This window comes from Paramisgurnus dabryanus, chromosome 11, assembly GCF_030506205.2.
Source record: "Paramisgurnus dabryanus chromosome 11, PD_genome_1.1, whole genome shotgun sequence".
NCBI lineage: Eukaryota > Metazoa > Chordata > Actinopteri > Cypriniformes > Cobitidae > Paramisgurnus > Paramisgurnus dabryanus.
The window spans coordinates 28,803,341-28,823,556 of record NC_133347.1 but is presented as its reverse complement, the minus strand read 5'-3'; the positions used below and the strand labels follow the sequence as shown (position 1 = coordinate 28,823,556).

The window sequence follows — 20,216 nt, the reverse complement described above, 5'->3', positions numbered from 1 at the left end:
ATGCAAAAAGCACTACTTTGCCTACTATATAGTATGGAAGTAGGCGGTTTCGGACGCAGCGATGGTTTGCGCGTTCATGCTATTAGGCCAATCAGGGGAACCCCCAAGTCAGCTACGCTCAGATTGATTTGTGAGGTGTCAGTTGCGACGCTGTGCCTGTTAGCAAAAACTATGGCAGAGGAAGGAGAGAAGAGTGAGGAAAATGTGTTGTCAGACGAAGACCTTGTGGTGAAAATGAGCAGCACTTCAGCTATATCATGGAATTATTTTGGATTTAGGAGAGATGACGCCGCAAACACAGGTACTGTGGAAGCGGTGATTCTCATATTGCGTTTATTGCTCGCTCAAGTTCATTATTTCAAATGTATGTGTGCTCTTGGAGCGCCGCGGTCGCGACACGCTCGTTTTTCCAGGTATTTCAAAAACATTTTAACTTTTCAGAATGACACAAGCGCAGCGTGCAGTTCATGTGACAATAACATGTGAATGGCCCCTAAAACATGAAAAAAACTATATATATTTATCGCAACTCACATCGTCATCGCAACATTAAACAATGTCATCGCACATCGCAACTTTTCCTCACATCGTTCAGCCCTATTATTGTGTACCCTGGTTTTGTGGCTGGCTCGAGAAACGCTCTGTTTTGATAGGCAGGCTGCACTGAAGACTTTAAAGTAAACTCCCGCTGCTATGACTGGATAACAGTTTTGCGTAGTAAACTAGCGTTTATAAAATGGCCCATTTTGGTCCTTCATTCTGATTGGTTGAAACTAGTTCTAAGCTGTAATTAAATACCCCGGTAACCCCACGGTTCAGACCGCGTTACATAGCTTAAGTATCACTGCGCCACTGTTGCTACGTACTGATTTATGAAAATAAATACCACATTCTTTAATTATATTACGTTTTTTTCTACAATTGCACAATTGATGGCAATATCCAGATAATTGTCAATATTGTTGAGTCATCTCAATGAAGAGAAAATGCTTCCCTAAGGAGTTTTTACCTCAAATCCATATTTCCGCTATTTTTAGTAGTTCTGAATCTTGCAGGATGTTTGTTTAAGTGCAAAGACCTGTTACATAACAAAAGCTCAAATTAAAATGGATTCCTTAAAGGATTAGTCTATTTTCTTAAAAAAAATCCAGATAATTTACTCACGATGTCATCCAAAATGTTGATGTCTCTCTTTGTTCAGCCAAGAAAAAATTATGTTTTTTTAAAGGAAAACATTCCAGGATTTTTCTCATTTAATAGACCACAACACTTAACAGTTTTAATGCAGTTCAAAATGGCCATTTCAAAGGACTCAATGGGCCCTATCTTGCAGCCAGCGCAATTGACTTTGTCAGTGACGCATGTATCATTCGTATTTTGCACCGGCGCACAGCGGGTTTTTCCCTCCACAGACGCACGTCGGCAAACTAGGGAATGAACTTGCGCTCCCTGGGCGGTTCAGCGCAAAAATAGAGGCGTGTTCCGGCGCAAACCATCCCTGATGCTATTTTGCAGTTTCAAAAAACAATTGCGCCACTGACCAGAAAAAAAAAGTTTAAAGTCAGTGGCGCGTTGCGCATGGTTCATTATGCTATTTTAAGGGCGCATGCTTGACCATAATGTATAGCGTGCACAACGCGCACACACTTTGCTTATCTAATCTACACAGATGCAACAGTTATTTTTGCAAATCATAAATTGTTACTTAAAAATATTAACACATGAGTTAAGGGGAATCATAGTGGTGAGCATTGTGGTGATAGTTTTTATTTATTGTGTGGCTGCGTTAAAAAATTCTCATGCAAATAACGATTAAAATATTTTCATAAGTTTGTTGTGTGGCTGTATTACGTTTATTTTATGTAAATAATAATTAAAATGTTTTCATAAGAAACCTTAATGTATATGAACTTGATTTGTAAGAGTACTTTGGGGTTGGACCTTGGTTGCGTTTCTTGGGTCCGATTTCAACGCCCCCAAACCCTTTCAGCGGTGAGGGTGGACGCAGCGATGTCCTCTGCTGGCGTCTGTGTAGAGGCAGATCCACCTCCCGTTACACGGCGTGCCCGATTTATGCTGGCAAGCTTGGAATTTACAAGAACGTGGGTCTCCTCGGCTGTGAACCGCTCCTGGCGTACGCCTGGTAAATCCGTCATAATAATAGCAACCCGCCATGGAACTTGCGCCCTTGCGTTTAAAGGGAATGTTGGATAGCGTTCTGATTGGTTTATTTGACGTTACGCCCAAACCACACCTATGAATAATGAACCTACTTCAGACCAACCCCTTATTGATTTGCGCCCGGCGCAAGAGTTATTTCTCACGCCGGGAAAATAGCAACAGCGCCCAAGATCCGCCCACAAAGTCACTTGCGCGTTGCGCTTCGCACTTGCGTTTCAGATAGTTAAAATAGGGCCCAAGGTCTTATCTAGCGAAACGATTGTCATTTTTGACAAGAAAAATAAAAAATATGCTCTTTTATACCACCACTTCTCATCTTCCTCCAGTCCTGTGACGCGCCAGCATGACCTCACGCAATATGTTATCACGTCAAGAGGTCACGGATGACATATGCAAAACTACGCCCCAGTGTTTACAAGTGTGGAGAAAGAGGACCATTCCAACGTTGTTGTATGTCAAATGATAATAATTAATGTCTTTGTGTCAGTTTATTGTTTAAAATGGTCTGAAAATGTGCGTTTCATATATGTAACACGTGACCTTTCTACGTCATTATGCATTTACGTGACGTCGCGCTGACAGCGTCACAGGACCGGAGGAAGACGAGAAGTTGTGGTTTAAAAGTGCATATTTATTTATTTTTCTTGCCAAAAATGACAATCGCTTGATAAGACCCTTGTGCCTCGTTTGGGATCGTTTAGAGTCCTTTGAAACTGCAATTTTGAGTTAAGTGTTGGGGTCCATTAAAGTCCATTTAAATGAAAAAGATCCTGGAATGTTTACCTTAAAAAATATAATTTCTTCTCTACTGAACAAAGAAAGACATCAACATTTTGGATGAAATGGTGCTGAGGAAATTATCTGGATTTTCTAATAAGAAAATATACTAATCCTTTAATTCACCACACATTTACATTTCACAGACAGCCCAAATTTTAGCCTAGATGTCTGGGCTGTGTTTGGAAGGCTATTAGACGTCTTTTAAACGCAAAATTGAATGCCATGTTTAATATTATTGTGAAACGATAAGATGTTTGTTTTTGATGGCATTGCTTAGTGAGTGCATTGGATAATAGTTGCATGGAGAACCCTCGATGTCAGCAGGGAGACTTGTCTTAATCCACAATACCCAGGCAGCTGGGTCTATATTTAGACCTGACTTGTACAAAGACCACAAGCTACAGTCATTCCCTTAGCTGTTGAATACCAGCAGCATGCACACAATAAGGGCAATAACAAATACATTTTGGGTTGAATAAAGAAATGTGTGTTTAATAAGAAAGTATAAGCAGTTAGGATGAACTGTACTGTATATGCTATAGAAACTGTAGTAATGTACTGTGTTTAACATGTTATTTGGTCTACAGGACTCTTGGCTTTGAAAGACTCTGTTCACTTATCTCCACTAAAACCATCAGTGACACCTGAAGAGGTGGAGATAGAAGATCTAGAAAACATTCAGGAAAGACAAGAAGATGAGATGAGACCAGATGAGGAGAGGAGAGAGACGCATGCAGATCATGAAGATGACACCGACAGCCTCACCATTTCTGACACAGCGTATAACCCATGTGCCAGCATGGTGCCAACACCAGTGGAGGAGACCCAGGGTGGGTTAGACGTGCTGTTCCAGAGCCCTGCACGCTTGCTGAAGGAGCTCCACGACGATCCAGAGATGCAGGTGGAGCTGCAGGCCGAACGGGAGCGGGAAGTTGCCAGAGAGGCGCTTCGCCGATCCTTGTGCAACCCGGTAAACGGGCGGCAGCAGGTGCAGGCTTGCCTGCGCAGTGCCGCGCGTCTGGTGGTGATGGTCGCTGGCCTTCTGATGATTTTACTTCCACTTCTCCTCATGCTGCTGGAGTCGGACCTGGACATCTCGTTCTTGCACGACATTCGCCAGACGCCCGAGTTCGAGGAGTTTCACTACGAGTACTACTGCCCTCTGCGACGATGGTTCCTATGCAAACTCGAACTCATAATGGAACAGCTATGGGGGGAATGAGACGCATCAGCAGAGAGGAACTGAATGGAATGAAGAAGAGGTTTGCTATCATACATCAAGTTATTTAAGCTCATTCGTCGCTGAAAGTTAAGTGAAGCCATACAACAGGTGTAGGATAAGGAGAACTGCTGGTGGTGTCGCTGAAAAGGTGTGAAGCTGTAGTTTTGCTGTGTTTTAGCACACACGGTTCTGTCAGCTATATAAAGGGCATTAGCAAAGCACATCTTTTAAAAAAAAAGAAAAGAAAAATGCATTAAAACATTTTACGTTTTATCTTTGTTAGTGTATGCCATAAGTAGGCCATCTCAAAATGTTTTCATAAACTTACAAATATTGTGTTAGTCGGGGTCCAAAGTTAACTTTTGCTCAACCTGTCAATGCTTTAGAAAATGATCTGGGTATACATCTTTCCTTATTTTATTTTTTGTGATCATACCTCTCACAAAATCATTAGACAAAATGTGATTTGTCATATTTTGTTTGTGCTTGTAACACCAAAAATGTTTAAATGAGTTTAAGGGCTGTTCACATTATAACGATAACTATAAAAACTATAGTTTAAAAATCGTTTATAAAGATACAATGATCGATATCGTTGGGATCACTTTCTGAACGTTTTTCCCCCAATTGATGAACTTCAAGTGCACGTCCAGTGGTGAAGCTTATTTCTGAGGTCCATAACCTAAAATGATCTCAGATATCCTGCTGATGCATTTGCTGTGAAATTGACTACGTAATGCTTTTTATTCTCCTACGTTGACTATGCCAAAAGGCAAAATATTACATTAAACAAACTACTAGCTTCACTGTTGAGGACATCTGCTGGTTATAACCGCTGTGTAGAAGCAATAAGAACAATATATTTATACATTTAATAACATATGAACAATTACAAGTGCACTGTAAAAAATACTTTGCTGCCTTAAAAAATTTTGTTGAATCAACTCAAATTTCATGAAAAGTCATTTCAACTTACTATTATTTATCTTGACTAGAGATGAGTTGTTATAACTACAGGTGAGTTGTTATAACTTATAAATTTAAGTTGACCTTTCTCAACTATATTTTATAAGTTGTGACAACTAATCTCTGTTGACATGACTTGTAAATCTGAGTTGATTTAACAAAAAAATTTAAGGCAGCAAAGTTTTTTTTTACAGTGTGTTTTATGTAAGCAATAAGGTACAAGAGGCTGTGCTGTATCGTGAAAAACGAATAAGTAACGAATAAGCCGTTACTTATTCACGATACAGCACTTGCCTCAAGTACCTTTTTGCTTTTATAAAACGATTAACACACAATATTAAAGTAAAAAAAATATTAGTGCAACTTTCATGAAGTTAAATCAATAAAAAGCATTCCTTCCGCTAGAAAAAATTGTCCCTGAACATGAACAAAAATGTGTTCCAACCTGTAATATGCATGAAAGCTCAAATAAAAACAACAAACCGAAACGTGTGGTTGCTAAGGGCACAGTGATAAACAAAACCGTTGGGTGAAGCGGTCATAGCCTTGTTTTATCATGAATAAAGCACACCTATTGACCAATCAGAATCAAGGATTGGAACTAACCGTTTTATAATAAAGGAAATATACAATAATAGTTAATGCCATTAAAGGTAAATGATTTGCGCGAGAACTGCGCCTAGTGAACAAATTAGCATACAATTATCGTTATCGTCCCGTGGTGTGGACGCTAATTACCGTTATAGTTAAAGGTGGGGTGCACGATTTTTGAGAAACGCTTTGGAAAAGGGAGTCGGACCAACTACCGAAACACACTTGTAGCCAATCAGCAGTAAGGGGCGTGTCTACTAACGACATCGTTGCCTGGGTTGCGTATGTGTGAGGCGGGTCTATGAAAAGAAGGTCCAGATTCTATTGGGGTAGGGGCGTGTTGTTTAGGTGATTTCAAATGTCCACACTGGCTTTCAGAGATCATGCACCCCACCTTTAATGTTATAGTTATCATTATAATGTGAACAGCCCTTTAAAACCATAGAACATCACTGTGTCCGAAATTGCCTACTTAGGCAAAAATCAGTATTCATATAGTAGTATTTGAAATACAGTAGGTATACCCAGACACCTTTATATTTCTAGCTGGACTTTTAAGTGTGGATTTGATGGACACTTCACATATCCCATATGAGTCGTCGTCAAATAAAAAAAAGTGAATATAATAGAATAATGCAAATATACACTTTAAAAGGTAGGTTATCTGGTTACCTTACAATTTTGAATTCATGCAACTGAAAAATATTAGTTTACAGAACAATTTTAAAATTACTTTAATCAACTATTATTTTTAAATGGAATGAACTCAATATTTTAAGGCAACCAGGTAACATACTTTTTAAAGTAAACAACCAACACATCTTTTTTACTGGCGTCTCTTTAAATGATTTGGGTACCAAGAAATTTATTCCTTATGATTTAATTGCACTGTTAAACACTGTAAAAAGTGAAAAGTTGAATCAACTTAAAAAAAGTACAAAATAAAGTTTTTTCAAATTTTAAAGTGAAACTTAAGTGAATTTTTTAAGTCGAATAACGTTACCAATTGAAGTACGTTTTTAAGTTGAACCAGCTTTTCACTTTTTAAAATGTACATTTTATGATTTTGTCATAGGTCAAAGGACATATAGGTCAATTGACAATGAAATGGGGAGAATGTATTCGTACTGTTATAATGATAAATCAATAGGTACTTCATCTAAGTCAGTATACACTGCTGCAGTATAGTACGCAATTTCGGACGCAGTGGATGTTAGGACCAGAATTTTATTATTTGCTGTGTAAACTATATTTTTGCAGGTCAGTTTATTTATTCAACATTGCAAAATATTTTTTGGTGATAATGTAAATTTTGAACCCTGTTGTCAGTTTTAGCATGTAATATGGTTCATTGGATTCATTTCACATTTCTTTTTTATGTTCATCTCATAATGTAGAAGCGGCACGAACAGATAATGATTTGAGTCTTGCTTCCCTAAATCAAGACTTACTCTACTTTCTTAAAAAAATAGTTTTAGCTAATTCTGACCTCAAATAATTATTACTTCTATTGGAAATAATATTTTCTGCATCACATACACACACACACACACACTAGGGATGCATAACGATTAATCGCGATTAATCTATAGCAGAATAAATGTTTTTGTTTACATATGTGTGTGTGTGTGTGTGTGTGTGTGTGTGTGTGTGTGAACTGTGTATAATAATGATGTATATATAAATATGCACACGTGCACATATAATTATACATAAATATCCAAATGTATTTCTTAAATATATACATGCATGTGTGTGCATTTATTTATACAAAGTTATTATACACAGTTCACTCATATATGATGTAAACAAAAACTTTTATTTTGCAATGAATCGTTATGCATCCCCTACACACACACACACACACACACACACACACACACACACACACACACACACACACACACACACACACACACACACACACATATGTAAACAAAAACATTTATTCTGCTATAGATTAATCGCGATTAATCGTTATGCATCCCTAGTGTGTGTATGCATCCCCTACACACACACACACACACACACACACACACACACACACACACACACACACACACACACACACACACACACACACACACACACACACACACACAAAAGATTTAAAGTGAGAGCGAACTATGTGTATTAAAACTTAATCTCTTTTATAAATTTTATACATTTTTATGTAGTGCTTGCAATTACTTATATTTTTCATCTATGTTGTCTGATTTAAACGGATAGAGGAGCAGAGGAGTGAAATATTTTTGTTATTAGCAACAATTTATCTAAAAAACTGTGCTGTTGTTTTTTTTACATTAAATAGCACAAAATGTAAAAATATTATTTTTTCTGATTTTCAGATGTCATTTGAGGTTAACAGGCTATGAGAGGATGGTTACGTAATACATTTAACGGGGTAATATTTAACTGATTTCAATTATTTCGCAACATACATCACCTATACATGAACAAAATGAATAACAAATCCAAAAGATACAGAGTTTCTGTAAAAACTACGGCACGCAGCTTTGACCACAACCACATTCAAATGCCGATTTAATATATAGCTACTTGTGATTTAAATTTAAAGTGATGTCACATAATTTGCCGAGATCATAGCAAAAGGGCTAACAACGAGTTTTTGTCAAATTGTATCATGCTCATAAATAAACACATATTTATCACGTAACAACAAGTGGCACTCTCAGGTACGTAAGTCAATTATTGAAGGACTTTTAAAAGCTGTTTATTTTCTGATAAAACAAAGCTAAACAAATGAATGCATACTATTAGACACATGTATTTACATTATCTTGCTGTTGTGTGTTATTCATTGTGATAAATATTCATTCATGCAGTGTCCTGTGTAGCGTCTGTATATCATTTTAATATGACATATTATGAATACATTCAACGTTTGTTTGGTTATTATTATTAATTCTCTTAATACAAACATGACCAGTCAGAATTTTAGATACACAACAGTTGTTATCTAAATACATATGACTAAATTACGTATGAATTCCTTAACAAAATAGTTTGAGTGTTAATCAGAGCTTTGCAAAAAATTGTTAACAGATTTTGTCTATCCAGACTTTTGACTGGTATCGTATACATCTCCATACAAGTGTAAGTTTATGAATACGATGCCCTGTTAGTCTCCTTGAGTTGCATACATGACTACATACAGTATGTCTGTAAATACCTTTGAAAAAATGTCATTCTCATATTAACTTGTGTACTCAATTAATGCAGTGAAATCATATTTATATATAATAATCACAGGACTTTACAATGTTTGAATGCCATTAAGTTTTTTTCTTTTGTATTCTGTAAAGGTTTCTCTGCAGCTCAGGAGTCATTTTAATAATATTAATACACCGCTAATGCTTTGTTTTGCTGTGAAAGTCATAGATATTGTATTATTACACATCACATTTGTGAAAAAACTTGCGTAGTGCTAGATTGTCATGCTTTGTGCTTTAATGTATTATCATGATGGACATGGAGACAAATTCAATCAAACTGTTTATCACAAACTACATCAACAGTTGATAGCTTTCATTTTAAAAACATAAGTCATAACATACAGTATTTGAGCGATGGACTTTAATCATTATTGGATTTAATTGATTAAAAAAACAGGTTGATTGAATTTGGGCGTTAATCTAAACATCTCTTCTTGTAATAATGTAGTGTGGCAAAATATAGAAGTCCTTTCAGAGCTTTAATTGGTCAAAATAGTGTAAAAATATTTCATATCACTTTTTTCATGCACTTAAATATGCCGTGTTATTGTTTTAGCCTTGCCATGCTGTTGCACACTGTAAAAAAATTCCGTAGAAATTTCAATGTTATTGCAGCTGGGTTGCCGGTAATTTACCGTAGATTTACATTTATGTTATTTACTGGCAAGAGTTTGTTCAAAGTTAAATAAATTTAAAATATTAACAAGTCTTTATCTTTACAGAATAAAACTATACAATAACAGCCTCATGCAAAGCATTCTGGGAACCAGAAATCATCATCAACCTTTTTCTGTTTTTTGGTCCAGATTTTGTTTCCCAGAATGTTTTGCTTGATGCTGTTTTTTAGTTTTACTCTGTAAAGATAAAGACTTGTAAATGTTTAATTTTCATTTAACTTTGAACAAAATGTTGCCAGAAAAAAACATAAATGTAAATCTACGGTAAATTACCGGCAACTCAGCTGCAATTTCTACGGAATTTTTTTACAGTGCATGATAAAACATCAATACGTAATGTCACCCTTTAATGATGAGGGGTGCTGTGGTTTTTATTTATTTATTCTCTAGCCTGGTATATTTATTATAACTGAGAACTTATTTTTACTCTAACATGATTTAATGCAATCTTAACATATCAACAACACACAATTTAACAATATTTCTTCACTGATACTAAATGTTTCAATGAAACTTCAAATTTTGTTTCTTTCAAGAACGTGTCTGGGTAATATTTTACATCAGTTGGTGTTGAAATACGTGCTTACTCGTCATACACATATCACGATGATGTCACAGTGCATTAAAACAAACATAGATATTAAATAGAGTGTCTGTTTTCTTATGATTATCTTTTCCTTTAGGATCAAATTTACACCAGACACCAAGCTTTGTAATGTCCATCTATTTGAATGACAGCAAAGAGTTGACAGGCCTGGTAATAAATAAATATCCTGTGTTTAAAATCAGGCATTTTTAGTCTGTTTGCACCAATTCTTGTCATGCACATTAAGATTTTCATTTGTGAGAATAAACTATCCGGATGATTTATACATGACCAAACATAAAAACAACCCAAAGCCCTTTAAGAATTACTGTAAAACACTGATAACTGTACTTGATAAGAAATTATGCAAATGAAGAGAAGAAAATTGCTTGTCTTTTTTGTTTATCTTAAAGTTGTGCTTTTTTTGACTGTTAGTACACAGGCCGAGATCAGATATGGATGTGTGTTTGGTTTGCATGTTTAGCCGCTTTTAAAATGTTTTGGTTCAATGTCACTTAATTTTAAAATACAACTCTGGGAGTATCAGTGTATATATAAAAAAACAGTTCTTAGTCTGAAACTGACTTGGAAGCGCCTTATGAAATTTGTAAAGTGATATTTGATTGTTTATATGTTCAAAAATGAATTGTTTTATATGTTAGTACTGCCACAATAAAACTGGAGTGAAAATTGCAATTTGAATGGAAATTCTGTGGTTGTGTACATTCTGTGTGCTTTACTATAGGTTACACTAAAATGTTTTAACTCTTAAATCTCACGCAATAATACTGACATTGATATAAGCAATAATTTTGATAATATTGTCATAATGAAGAGTAATTTCAGCAGCATATAATGAAGGCTTTCTTGAAAGAATATACTAGTTAAAAGAATTGTATCCATAGTTTATTACAGAATACATTAATGTAACAACACAAATTGAATGTGATTTCCAAAATGAATAAAATGTAATTACAACAATATAGCCTACTTTATGAAATGCATAAACCATCAGTTATAAATAGAGGCATCCACAAAAACATGTTACTCTGTTAAAATTGAAATGCTTTAATTTAGCATCGAGCAAAGCAAAAGGTATAAACAAGGATGTTTTGAATCCAGTACTGACTTCAGTACATTATCCAATAAATTCTGACAAAATATCCAGAGAAGCTTTTGTGCATCCCTCCTTCAACAATTCTCAAAACTTGAATTTGTTTCATTTAATGTACAAAATTTACTGATGTCTTAATCCCCATAAAATACATTAAAAAAACATCATTTAAATTCTTTAAGACCGCATATATATTACAATATAAGATTCCTTTTCACTTTGACAAAAGGTAATAAATAGTTAAAGGCAATGTGCAGCATATTAAACTAAATGTGTGTCAACAGTTTTAAACTAAAAAAAAGTATTAAACTAAAAGAGTGTTTCACTCTATATAAGCTATTAATCATTTTCTATGACAGCAGGGGAATTCTGGACTACTATAGACAGTGGACAACCCCCCAATATTTGTGCAGGATTCATCAAGTGTCCCTGCCCTAAAGACAATACTGTTGTACCATGATTTCTCATCTTAAATAAGTAGTTTAAATATGTGTTTGGTTAGCATTTACTCTTTATAAAAGCCTTACATAGTGTCTGCACATAGATGACAAGCTCAGACAGGGCAGCCGCAGACAATATTTTTTGGGAGCCATGTGCACGTGTTAGCCCATACAGCAGTTTTCATTGGACATCTTTTTGTTGGGAGTTTTAGAGAGTTTGGCTACTGCTATGGGCTCCTTGTGGTCCTCTGCATGCTTGGTCACCTCTCTAATGTGCAGGACAGAGAAAACATTTAAGCCATAGTGCACCTAATGTAAGAGCCTAATGTGTCATTTTGTCAAGTGTAATAGTATTAGAACTGCAGCAAAATTAATTTAGCAAATTGCTGTAGATGTATGGCATTTTTGACATTTAAACTTTTACATTTACTAGTATCTCTTTTGTGCTACTAGTTACATTTTTAATTACCAGTTACTATTACTAGTACCTAAAATTAGTACTAAAATCTATTAAATATTACTAGTATTTAATTGAACAGTTACTAGTAACTAAAAAATAAGAACTATTAACATAAAAATAGATACTAGAAAAGTAAAGGATTAACTGGTTAAAAATGTGTGCCATAAAAGTACTAGCATGTAATGAATAAGTACTAGTATCTAATGAAAAAGAACCAACATCTAGTGAATAAGTACTAGTATGTAATGAAAAAAAAACTAGAATCTAGTAAATAAGTACTAGTATATAATGAAAAAAACGAATATCTAGTAAATAAGTATCTAACGAACTAGTATCTAAAGAATAAGTACTAGTATCTAATGAAAAAGAACTAGTATTTAACGAATAAGTACTAGTTTCTATTGAATAAGTACTAAAAGAAATCAATAAGCACTAATATTTAATTTTCAGTTACAAGTATCTAATGAATAAGTACTATTATCTTATTGAATAGTTACTTGTAACTAAACAAAATGAGAACTATTAAAATAAAAATAGATACTACTTAATGTAAAGGTTTCAATGTCAAAAAAATGCTTGCCATAGTAATTGTAATGTATAAAGCAATGTTTGTTTTATATTCGTTTAAAGTGTTCAACAAAACCTTATAATATCCTCCAAGTTTTAAAATGTCCCTAATGTGCTGCCCTCTTGTGGTAAGTTAATATGACACAAAGCATAGATTTGCATCGTGTTGTACTGTACAGTACTGTATGTGCTCTGGTTTGTTTTTGGCACCCGCATGTTAAATGCTGGACAGCAGACTTAATTTTGGTATCTTTGCTTTGATTACTCTCTGTAATATCTTACCGTGCTAAATGAAGAACAGCCTCAATTATATTGGACCCATCCTTCGCACTCGTCTCACAGAATAAAGCACTATATGTCTGCAAAAAAGCACAATAGATAAAAATTGATAAACCTTCAAACTGACTGAAAATGCATTTATAAAGTCACAAAGTAATTCATGGTACAAAGTAATGTGTGCCATTCCTATACTATAGGCGCAAAAGAGGATGTTTTTCGCCGACCGAGAATCCAAAAACGGTTACTGAGTTTTTTAAATGAGCGCATGCGTAAGAACAGCTTCCCTCCTTCACGGCTCATTTCTAGGGAACGCCTTCAAAAACTCGTGCATGAATATTTGAACACGAGTGTTTGTTTGCCACAGGCATATGCTTTGTCGCGTCAGTGCATTCATTATGTGAAATGATTTGATAATAAACACATAAGACGTTAAAACGTTAGATCAGTCGACGCTACTCCCATTTCAACTAGCATGTAGCAGACTGGTCACTGCCTTACAAATACAGTACAAGAACAATGTCAATATACTTGAATAACAGTACAACAATAATTATTCCCCAAAGAAAGAATAATCACTGTTACCTGTTGAGAAGATTTTTTGCGAACTGCGCGTCTGTATTGACAACTCTCTGTTCATTCATTGCTCTCCAGCGTTTAAATGTTTCTCCATTAACGACTCTGTTTACATTAAGTTACGTTCTTCTGACAATTTTCTCCTATTCCCAGCGGCTTAAAAAAGTCTTTCTTTTGCGTCCTCCTTCGAGTTTCTTCTCTACCGTGGTGCAAATTCAAGGAGGAAAGCAGGATCGACAATGAAAACAAACCGAAACTTAAGACGGAGTTCCATGCGCTATGCGCATGCGTCGACTGTGTAAAGTTACTGGAGCGCGCACGTCTCTCACAAGGATCGTAATGGCAGTGATTGACAAGCCAGAGGGCCAATGATGATTGCGATGACCGCAAGAGCAATTGGCAGATGTTTTTAAGGCCTTATCTTGTGCACAGATGACGTATATTAATATTATTACTTTCAGTGCACCTAATAAATAGTCTTTTATCATTTAGTAAAGACAGTTTCAAGTAATATTGCAAAAATGTATAAAGCAAACATCCTCTTTTCCACCTTTAATGAATGTCATTTTATTATAACCATAATTGAAGATGGATGTCTTTGACCTTTAAAGGAATAGTTCACTCCAAAATTAAAATTGTTTAATCATTTACTCACTCAAAAACCTACAAACCTGTATTCATTTCTTTATTCGGTTGAATACAAAGGAAAATATTTTGAGGAATGTTTGCAACCAAACCAATCAGAAGCTCCATTGACATTCATACACTAAAAAAAATGATTCTATGCCTTAGTAAATTTAACTTAAAAGAAATTATTAAATTCTATTAAAAAAAAATGTAAAAAGTAAAAATAACTCAAAAAATTTAAGTTAATTCTAAATTAACAAATTATTGTTTATAATTGTTTAATATGTAAAATCCACCCAAATTTGTAAGAAGGAAATTTTGTGTTGAAACTACTTGAATTATTTAAGTAAATATAACTAACTAGGCAGTGGGCTTGTACTTCCCAGCATGCTTTGCATGGGACTGCATTTGGAGAGTAAAATTTGAAATTAATTGCTATTTTTTGTGTTTTTAACAAAAAAGAAAGACTTGTTAGTGTTTCAGGTTAAATTATCTTTGAGATTTAGAAGAGTTTGTGTTTCTGTTTTGAGTTTTGTGGTTACCATCATTCAGAAGAGTGGTGCTTGTGTATAGACAATAGGTGACACGATGAAAATCATGATGTAAGCAATAACTGTGCTTATGCCAGTACTGAGATCTATTGAGTCTCTTCTTACTTGCTCAACATAATGTGGCAGTTAAATGTGAAAAGTTAAATAGAATAAGAGATTAAAAAAACGATTGGATTATTTAGTATGTAGAAATTAAACCATTAAATTGATTTGTTTGCACATAATTAATTTTAGTGTACTGAAAATAAAAAAATTGAGCAAATTCTACTCAAAATAATTATGAATATAATTAATCTGAAATTACATATAAAATATAAGTACACTCAATTGATAAATTATAAGTACACTCAGCTTAAAAAATATATCTGGAGTTAGATAAATTAATTGTGTGCATCTTCTTGTCATAATAAAATTAAGTAAACTCAACATAACATTTTTTTCAGTGTAGTATAAAATAATACTAAGGAAGTTAATGGGGCTTCTGATCAGTTTGGCTAAGTACAGAGTGAGTAAAATATGACAGAATTTTCATTTTATGTACCTTGTCAGGAAATGTAAACGGTTGCTGTACACGTTTGTAAATATGAGTCAAATTTGGATTAGAAGCTTAACTTTAACTTGGGTATAATTTCACTGTTCTTTATAAAGTCCTGCTTTAACATCATTTTATCAGTGTCAGTATCAAGAGATAAGGATGTGAAGATTTAACTCAACACTAACAGACAAAATTAAAGTAAAGGGAAAGAAAAAGTGAATATCTGCTGACCATGGCCAGTTTCTCTCCATAGCTAGTTGGAATACAAGTCATTCCCTCCTCAAGAGCTTCTGTCCTCAGATCTGTCTTATTACCCACGAGCATGATGGGAATGTCATCCTGAGACACATCCTGCATTACAAGAATATAAATCAATATATCATTCAAAGTGTGACTCTGACTGTGAAATCCAGGCTAGTAATATAATCTAATTATGATATTAGAAACATTAAAGTTTGATTTCACATTGATTTCAGTCTTTGACATGACTTTACTCAGTCGATATTAAAGATATCAAGGTTATATTTTCATTACATTATGTAAACTGATTTTATGCATTTATTTGAAAATCTGATATCTGAGAGTGCAAAAAAATTAAATATTGAGAAAATTGACTTTCAAATGATCTCATTAGCAACTGCATCCACTCATAAATAAAGTTTTGATATATGTACGGCAGGAAATTTACAAAATATCTTTACATAATAATATCTTAATGAACTTTGGCATCAAAAACTGAGTAGCACTTTATTTTACAGTACGTGTACTTACCTTGTACATATAGGGTAAATATGTTACAGACAAATGTGTGATTTTTACTTTTGAGTATCTACATGGTAATTAAATGGTATCATTACTGTATTTACCATACTTGGTAGTTATTATGTAACTACTGGGTAATACCAGATACATACTTATAGTGTAGTAGGTATACTGTAACTTACAAGAAACACTACTGTACTTACAAATAAATGTACAATATAAGGATTTAGTACTTACAGGCAAGTGTGGATTCATGACAGGTACTTATAGTGTACCTATATTATAAATAATAACAAACACTACTGTACATACAAATTGTATGTACGTGGTAAGTGTGTGGTACACGCAGGCAAGTGTAAGTTAATAAAAGGTACTTATAGTGTATGTATATGATAACTAATAACAAACATTACTAGTGTGCCTTTTTTGTACTCAGTATCTTTGTCCTTTATTGTACCCTTTAAACCCAAGCATTAAATCTCATACACATTAACTACTGGGTACATTCACTAGTAGTATGTCCATAGTAACTGCATGGAAACAAGACTGTAAAATAAAGTTTAGCATTTTACACATTTATTACACAGGACCTACCACCTAAGATATAGCATAGTATACATATGCCACTGTGAGTTATATTAACTAGTAAGACAATAAAATAAGATGCATTGTTGTGGAGAACTTATATTGTACCTTCAATTGTAAGTACAGTAGTGTTTCATGTTAGTTACAGACAGTATACCTACACTATAAGTATGTATCTGGTACTACCCAGTACTTATTACCAAGTATGTACCACTGGTAAATACAGTAATGATACAATTTAATTACTATGTAGAAACTTAAAAGTAAGTACCACACATTTGTCTGTAAGTACAACATATTTACCATATATGTATAAGGTAAGTACACGTACTGTAAAATTAAGTGCTACCAAAAAATCGATAATTTTGCCCCATACAATGTATTTTTAGCTTTTGCTAAGACCAGGGTTTTGTGGTCCATGTTCACATTTCATCAGTTTTTACAGTATACAGCGCAGTGCAGTAATACCTCAATGGTGTCAACCCATTCACGCACATTCAGGAAGCTCTTCTCACAGGTGACATCATACAGCAGAAGAACTCCATCTGCTCTCCTGAAGTAAGACTTTGCTATGCTTCTAAACCTGTAACAAAGCAACAAGAAAAATCTGAAAATCTCTTCAAGGGTAACACATGTATGGCTTAATAGATTAACACTGGGATTGGCTATATACATGTGAAATTAAAAAAGTACAAATGTCATTGTTTTAATAAACTCTGGAGGCCACCATTTTGTTTACAAATGGTTACAATCAAAAGTAATAGTATGTAATGAAAAAGAATGAGAATCTAGGGAATAAGTACTACTGTAGTGTACTGTCTAATGAAAAAGAACTAGCATCGTGTGAATAAGTACTAGTATGTAATGAAAAAGAAAGAGAATCCAGTGAATAAGTACTAGTATGTAATAAAAAAGATCTAGCATATAGTGAATAAGTACTAGTTTGTAATGAAAAAGAGATAGCATCTAGTGAATAAGTACTAGTTTCTATTGAATAGGTACTAGATGTAATCAATAAGCACCTGTTCTTTTAACGCTAAAGTCTTCAACCAGTAGAGTGAAACAGGAGATAAAAGTTATAATTGCACACAGACAGTAGGTGGTGGTATTTGGTCTTGGCATCTGCATGCTATTAAAAATACAGGAACATCAACATCTTCTGTTGTTCACGTCAGAGTAACATAAATGATGAACAATACAGAAAGCATACAAATGAAAGATGAAAAAAAGACAATCTGAGAGGTAAGAAGGTTGGAGTGAAGAGTAAAACATTCTTACATAAAAACAATAGTAAATACAGTACCGCAGAATGTACTATAGTAAACTGTAGTTATGTTCGCCATAACCATTACACGTCAGACCAAGGATGCACTATGGGTGAAAACATAATGGTGGCCGCCACTGTTTAAAATGACTATGTTGGGATTTTTTGAAGTATTGAAAATATTTGATGTGTTTCTATCAATGGATTTTAGTACAAGGCACACAAAAAGTATTGGGTTAGGGTTAGGTCTTCATAGCCGAGGTACCCTTTAAATAATCCTTAATAGAAATTGATTAAACCGTAAGTATGCAATAAGGTATGAGAGGCTATCGTGAATAAGTCACGGCTGACGGGTGATCCTGAAGTAATGCAATCCCTTCATGACTTATTCACTAGAATCAAGTATTTTATTGTTTTTATGAAAAGATATCACACAATACAAATATTAAAGCTATAAAGAATATATGTGTAAACTGATACAGAATAGCTTTTCAACTAACTTTTTAAAAACAAAATGCAAAATAAAAATTTAATAAACTTTGTTCTTAAAGGCACATTTCACAAAACATTTTTAAGATAAATCTTTGGTGTCCCCAGAGTACGTATGTGAAGTTTTAGCTCAAAATATCATATAGATATGAAAGCGTCAGCGTAAGTTCTACCAGAAAGACTCTAATACTACGTCGGTTCAGTTACCCGAAGCCTCATGAACAGTGTGCTCTCTAGTGACACCTGCTGTGGAAAGCAATGTATTGCACACAAATCTATTCATTCTGAGCAACCAAGTTGTCATGGTGTGGGCTTTATCTATTGCCTGTGTATTAAATAAAGTATTTTACTCTGCTTGTGTACAACCAACTCATACATACACAACTTTGTGTTCAACTGTTCAGTAGTTCTTTGGGTTATTGATAACCGTGAATGCCCCGAATGAGTGTAAATAAATTATTATGAGTGCAGTGCTGACTGGGAATGCAATAGTGCAATGCTTATTGAACTGAGGGGCGCAATAGTGCAATGCTTATGGGACTGGAAGTGTGAAACAGCAAACTGCAACACGGAAAAGTGTTTACGGGTTTTTATTTAAAACAAAAGTTTTTTAACAGTATTTGGATTGAGGCGGTTTCTCTTTTTAGAAAGCTCCTCTCAAGCCTTCGAAAACACCCTTTCACAGGGCACTGATGATGCTGGACAAGAAGGTCAGTGCCAGCTTATATAAATTTGGATATTGGAGCTTCTGTTCCCAATGGATCCTCAGTCCTCCTCGGCTATCCCTAATACAGTCTACTCTTATAATAATAATAATAATAATGATAATAACCGCAATACTATATATAATAATAAAACTACTACTAATATAGGCTATATATATATCATAATATATATATAGCAAAATAATTACGTGTTATAGGTATTAGAACTAGATATATGCTAATTTACTCTAATGATCTATTTTAGACTATGTATAATTTACTCTAATAATCGTCTAAACTAAGTGTAATATAATATATAATACAGGCTATGATATATAATGATAACTATACTACAAACTCACTAAACTCGCCACTACGTACAACCAACACCTCAACACCAATGCAAACGTCCTGCAAAACCCACAAGAGGCGCGAGTTTCGAACCATTTTTATCCGGAGTCGATACTCAGAATGAAGCAATGACGTATTCAACAGAAAACGAGAGCCGTAGCCGTTTCTCAATGTCAAGGATACTTCCTTGGCAGGACTAGTCCTTACAAGTCACTTCCTTCAGAGGCGAGGCGAGGCTCCTTTTAAGCATTCGGAGAACACGTTAAATGGAACAGGCTAGCAAGTGCACGTCATTACGTCATTACGTGATTGAAAGGTGTGCTTTCGGTGCTGCGCGCAGAGGATTGTGGGTGATTTCAGCGCGTGAAGAGCGCGAAGGATACAAATTTGCATCCTTTCCTGTATATGGGATATTTGTCGAACGAAGGACTCAGTCCTTGGCTGAAATTTCGAGGATCCTCGACATTGGAACAGTCCTTCGACGGACGTCGATGACGTAGCATCCTCGAAATTCTAGCTTCCGAGGATCCTTCCTTGACATTGGGAAACGGCCGTCGAAGGACTGTTCCAATGTCGAGGATCCTCGAAATTTCAGCCAAGGACTGAGTCCTTCGTTCGAGAAATATCCCATATACAGGAAAGGATGCAAATTTGTATCCTTCGCGCTCTTCACGCG

The 20,216-nt window shown here is 34.7% G+C and overlaps 2 protein-coding genes across 2 annotated transcripts in view; one reads left to right on the top strand and one right to left on the bottom strand.

The window, feature by feature from the left end:
* Nucleotides 1-6,095, top strand: part of frmd3 (FERM domain containing 3) — a 47,638-nt gene extending 41,543 nt beyond the window's left edge. Inside the window, exon 14 of the mRNA XM_065247721.2 lies at nt 3,549-6,095. Coding sequence (XP_065103793.1) covers nt 3,549-4,183 — 635 coding nt within the window. The 3' untranslated portion in view covers nt 4,184-6,095. The remainder of the gene's footprint in view (nt 1-3,548) is intronic.
* A 5,196-nt stretch (nt 6,096-11,291) lies between these two features.
* Nucleotides 11,292-20,216, bottom strand: part of rasef (RAS and EF-hand domain containing) — a 28,145-nt gene continuing 19,220 nt past the window's right edge. Inside the window, exons 14-17 of the mRNA XM_065247708.2 lie at nt 17,201-17,315; nt 15,617-15,736; nt 13,103-13,179; nt 11,292-12,061 (exon numbers count right to left, since the gene is read on the bottom strand). Coding sequence (XP_065103780.1) covers nt 11,956-12,061; nt 13,103-13,179; nt 15,617-15,736; nt 17,201-17,315 — 418 coding nt within the window. The 3' untranslated portion in view covers nt 11,292-11,955. The remainder of the gene's footprint in view (nt 12,062-13,102; nt 13,180-15,616; nt 15,737-17,200; nt 17,316-20,216) is intronic.